This window comes from Haliaeetus albicilla, chromosome 6 (genome assembly GCF_947461875.1).
Source record: "Haliaeetus albicilla chromosome 6, bHalAlb1.1, whole genome shotgun sequence".
Classification (NCBI taxonomy): Eukaryota; Metazoa; Chordata; class Aves; order Accipitriformes; family Accipitridae; genus Haliaeetus; species Haliaeetus albicilla.
In genome coordinates, this window is record NC_091488.1 from 16393919 (window position 1) to 16399596 (window position 5678).

The 5678-nt window shown below is 45.0% G+C and overlaps 1 protein-coding gene across 1 annotated transcript in view; it reads right to left on the reverse strand.

The window, feature by feature from the left end:
• Window positions 1-165, reverse strand: part of MRPS6 (mitochondrial ribosomal protein S6) — a 47574-nt gene extending 47409 nt beyond the window's left edge. Inside the window, exon 1 of the mRNA XM_069786103.1 lies at window positions 138-165. Within this exon, the coding sequence (XP_069642204.1) occupies window positions 138-165 (28 nt within the window). The remainder of the gene's footprint in view (window positions 1-137) is intronic.
• Between the last annotated feature and the right edge of the window lie 5513 nt (window positions 166-5678).

Sequence of the window (5678 nt, forward strand, 5' to 3'; positions counted from 1 at the left end):
CTGGGTGGGGGGACCCGAGGGGCGGCGGGGTCCAGGGAAAGCCTGTGGCCAGAAGGTGGCTGGCCTCGATGCCCGGGTGCTCCTGGCGAGGGAGCTTCTGGCCAAACGTTTCCCAGCCGGCGGTGCTCGGCACGCACCCTTGGCGTTGTACTCGCACGCAGCCATCAAGGTCGGCGGCAGAGATACCCTCTGTCAGCAGCGCGTCTCACGCTGGCGTCCAGCCGTGGCTGTGCCGGAAGCCTACAACCACCTGCATCCACCAAAGAGGGGCATTTGGAGAGCCTGGTGGTACGCCAGGCTTGTGTCGACAGTATTTTTTTCTTCCACAGCAGTGTCCCTGCGGGGGTACCCCCTTCCCTCACGCTCACACGTACCCCAGAGCGCCCAACACGCAGGCTGGCTTTAAGGAGACCGAGTTCACGCCAAGTTCTGCCCAAGCTTTTGAAGCCCTCATCGCTTGGCCTTGTCTGCTCTCGGAGAAGAGGGAGGCAGGGGGTGAGAGAGCAGAGCCATGGCTCAAGGGGAGGCAGGGAAGAAGGCAGATCTCAAGATTAAAAAACTCTAATGAAATATCTATCTATGAAATGCCAGTCCCACCCTGTCAAGAGAAGCCTCAGCATCTCACGTGGGAACCCCAGCCGTGCCCTTCCACACCAACAAGCAGGGTCACTTGCTTTTGCTCTGCTTGCACAGGAGGGATACCACAGTTGGTGAAATGAATCCCAGGTGCAGGTATTACTAACTGAAAAATTTTCCTAGCGCTTTCCATCGTGACTTGCAGCACAGCCAGCACTGGTAGTGCTGTGGGCCTTCCTTGTCTTAAGCAGATGTGAGTTCTGGGTAGTTCCCTACAGGTACTGTGCCCTACAGGCACAAAAAAGCCTATGTGGATGCTAGGAGCTGTTTTGTGTACCACTACAAATTATCAGCTGTTCAGGATGAATTGCTTATGCAGAAGTGTTTACACATATTCCCAAACTCCCACCCCCCAGTGCTTAGGCAGTAATTGCCAGTCAGCTGACAGGTATAATTTACTGCCTGGTGGTGCTTACCACATACAAGCCCTCCCTGGGTTACGTTGCTTGCTTTTTTTTTTTAATATGGTGTTGTCTGGCCTGAGCTTCTTCCTTGTTCTGAACAGGTGCCCAGTCAGTTCCAGAGGAAATCCAGATAGTTTGTAAGTGATGGTCCCCAATGGAGGTGAGAATGCCCAGGTATCCCTGCCGTACACACATGATCGGACAGCCGTTCCCACTCTCCCAGTGCACCCTGCCAGTGGTGGCACGGTCACGCATGAGCCGCACTGTTCTCTTCCCTCAACGTGAAACCCCTACGCCCTGCTGCTCTACCAACACTCTACCTGCTTACAACACTCCTTTGCCAGAAAAAAGGAAACGCATTCAATCCCTGTTGCTGAAGTCTTTCTCCCTCACACGCAGAACCTTATGCAAATCCCCAAGTCTATATACTGAAATATCTAGTGCCGCTTTCAAATGCCAATATTTGATTCTCAGTTGGATATACATTGATATTCACCGCTCATACTCATTTCTAACTACATTCCACATGCAAGCCCCGCAAATACACATCTGCATGTGGCCAAGAAACCCTACCCCCCTTTTTTGTGAATCCCACCCACCCACACCCATACTTCAACACTGCATCTCAGGACGGTGCAAACTTAAGACTGAGCCTGAGTCCACTTATACCTGTGCCTGGGATTTGGTCTCACATGCAGAAACACTTATGCATAAGATCTAATAAACACACTCCCAGACAGGCGTTTATATATTCACTGAATGTGATCTGTATGCCTGAGGGTCTCTCATGCATATTAGCAACACAGATACAGTGACTATATCTATCTGTGTCTGAATGCCACACATGTATGGGTGTCTGGACTCATGCATCATGCCTATGTATAGCCATGCACACTCACTTATGCACTGACTACTGCATACATCTGCGACGTCCCATATCTTTGTGGGATTTCCTAATGCTTGCTGATTTTCTTGCTACTGATGTAGTGTGTCCGCCAGGTATGAGCTACCTTGAATCTCACAGGTTGTTTTTTTTCCTCAAAGCACTAACTACAAGTATCCAAAGATTGTAGGAAACTCTCATTTAATATTTAAAAGCACGTGGTTGTAGAGGAAGGTCTGAAAAAACATGTAGTGGCCATGCCCTAAATACTCAGTAAGGAAATATAAACTCCCCTAATATAGAATTATTTCTTTTTTTTAAGTAACAAGTGTAAACTTGACTTTTGAGAGGCTCAAGTTATGACTTTTTCATGGTGGAGGTTGGGCGTGCTACGAAGGCAAACCATCCTCTGCATCTTAGTGTCTTTCACATCCATCCCTATGCCAGAGAGCAGCACAGAGAGTGCTAATGAATAACATCACTCTTTCTAATAAAGCACAAGATAAAAATACATCCTCATGCATTCTATATGGATATGTAAATACAGAACCTATTCTGTGAAAAAGCTGTTGGAAATGTTTTATGGAATTAAAAAATGTCATGCAATATCTCATAGACTCCTGACAAAGAAGCTAGTCCAGCATGGCAGGATTAAGGGGAAAATTACTGCACTTTTTAAACCTCAAAATTACCATTAATAACCTCTCTTAGCACAACTAGATTGCACCTCAGTGATCTCTTTCTTATGATGGAATATACCTAGTTTTGAAACAAGTACTATGTGCACCATAGAAAAAACAATTCTCTCCTCTTAATAAAAGCTTTAATTTCTAGCTGTGATACGTTGCACAATATCAAAATAAAATCAAAATTTATCACAGGTTTAGGACTAGGATGTTGGCTGTCTTGAACTTCAGATCAGGACAGATTTTCAGAGGTGTTAGTAGAAAACAGAATTGCCTGTGGAAAGAGTAATTACACTGCCAAGTGTGGTTTTGTTTGCTTGTACTGCTGTTTGTCTATAGACTATAGACAGGGATATAGATACAGATACAGATACAGATACAGATATGTGCCTCTTCTCCCTAGTATTTACTCACCTTCTCAGTAAGATTTGTAGCTGAGCATTATACATTTAAGGTAACAGCAAGTGAACTAGGGAGTAAAAAGTCTGCATGGGAATATCTGGATGGCTCTGCAGTCATGGCAGTGATTGCGGTCCAGACATACTCCAAAGAGGTGATGGGAGTAGCTGGGTCAGAACAGTGAAATATCAGAAGTCATCGGGTCCCAAGGGAGCAGATGAGTGAGCAAAGCTGAAGTGAAAGAGATAGTATTAAGAGATGGAGCTGTTGTAAGCTTGTACATAGGGCTTCTGAAGTATCTGCCTGGGAATATGTCTCTTAGACACATGGGCAGGGTTGCCGCTGGAGGAAGGATTGAAAGGAAGCAGAGCTGAGAAATGAAGGAAAAGTGGGACTATCAGGGTAAAGTGTGGGCCAAAGAGACCAGAGCAGGGACAAGTGGGAAGGAATGTGGAGGAGATTGTGATGTGGTGCTCTCAAACTAGGGCTAGGATCTAATAAGAGGATGTAAAAGAGAGGGCAAGGGGGAAGGGAGAAGTAAGAATGGATGGAAAAAGACTAGGATGGAGAAAGGGCAGTCTTGAAGAAGACTAGGACATTGAAAGATGGGGTAGCAGAAAGCTGAATGGGCTGTGCTAGGAGAGAGCAGGAATAATCACGTATTTCAGACCTTCTAATAAAACCACAAATCTCTGGATTCCCCACACCCACTCATCCCCTGCCACTAGCCCTCTTCTGTCAGCAAATACCTGTGAATCCCCCAACAAAGTAAATTTGTCTAATATTCCTCCTGTCCACACATGGATGACAAGCCACTGCTCTTACCAGTTCCCCTGTTAGCTCAGAGTGGCAGGGACCTCTGTGGTAAAGCTAAAGGCTTCAGCCCTAATGACATTTACAACAATATGATGCTGCATGATGGAAGGAAGGGGCTTGATTTTTTTAACTGTTTGCTTTTTTAAAAGCTAGATAATTGCACATATAAAATCTGCTTTAAATGAGGACTAGGTTGCAAAATCAATACTACATAATGAGGAGTGTTATTTTCTCCTTCCTCTCCTTTGCATATGCATATGCAAAGTACATAATTGCATACTTTTCTTTCCATGGGATCTCTGCCACATTTCTTTTTCAGGGTGGAGCTGCTCTGGAGCTGTGTCAGGACTACATAGTGGAGGAGGCCGCTGTCTACAGGAGTTTTTCCACATTTGTTTCAGCAGACGGGAGATGTGCAGTAAATGACAGCACAGGGTCATGTGAAAAAGGATGAGCTTTTGGTTAAAACAGCTGAGCTCTGCCTTAGGAGTGGATTCAATCCCTCCTTTGCTGCATAGTTCTTGTATGATGCTGGATTAAGTCAGTTAAACCACACTTCTTGCAGGTGGCCACAAATTTCATGCTCCTAGTTTCTGGGTATCTGAATTGACATTTTGTGGTCTAATTTGCAGAAGTGCTGAATGATCCCAGATGAAACTGAATTCAATGGGTGCTAGACATATAAAGTGCTCTGAATGAAAAACGTATCAACTACTTGAAATATTAACTGTCTCAAACCAAGTAACCAGAATCTACAAAACCTTAAACTACAGACAATTCCAACCCAAGCCCATCACAAAACCATTGCACCCAAGAGGTAACAAAATGTATTTATGGCTAATGATTCTTTTCTATGGAAAGGGGAGGAAGAGGCATTTCTGCTGTTCAGCCTGATACTCCAGGAGGTCTCATGCCCACCAAAAACCCAAATCCACATGGTGTGGTAAGGTTGCTGTGACTCACCTGGCCCTCTCACAGAGACCCTCTACCGCTCCTTTGCATGTGCGTTAATGGTTCTGCCAGGTCAGACCATGAACAAGTCAAATACAGCTGCATGGTGGTGGGAGTGACAGTGGAGCTATCAGGAGATCTGACAGGGTCCAGTTCTTCCAGGCAAAGGCACTGGCTCTGGCACACTGGAAATTAATGTGTGGTTGGGAAGGTGGAGTCACCAGGAGGGCTTGTGTCACTTTTCAAGAACTGCTGAGTGCCAGTGGGGCCTAGGGAAAAAAGTGGGAAGAGAGGGCTCTACTGTGTAAGTAAGGCTTTAAACAAGGAGGTAGGCAGGTCAGTGATACAAGTCCAAAAGTAATTGTAGCAAATGATAGTTTATGGGGAACACAAGATGACGAGGAAACATCTACAAATGCATAAGCAGGTAGAGGAAGACCCTGGAAAGAAGGCTGCAGAGCCACAGCAGGCGCACCATCAGTTTCTGTGCCCAGCTTACAGGCAGCAACTTGTTTAAATCTCAGTAAGTGGCTCATTAGCCCTCCAATGTGACCATACACTACAGCAAACTAAGGACAAGAATAAAAGCATAAAAGGAGCCTGTAAGAATAAAATCAGAAAGGCCAAGGCAAAAAAAAGTCAATATAATTAGCAAAGGAAAGACAGGGTAACAAGAAAGCACTTCTATGCTTTAGAAGTTAGAGAAAGACAATGGCAAAAAAAAATTATCTACCCTTTGACAAGGATGGAAAGCTAGTAAGAGGTGACACAGGAAAAGCCAAAGTGATTAATGTCTTTCTCCCATCACTCCTCAGCAAAAAGAATTAACTATGATCAATTGACTAATCATTAATGTCTAAGGCTAAATAACAGAACAGAATAGACTACTTCAGTAAGTCAGTT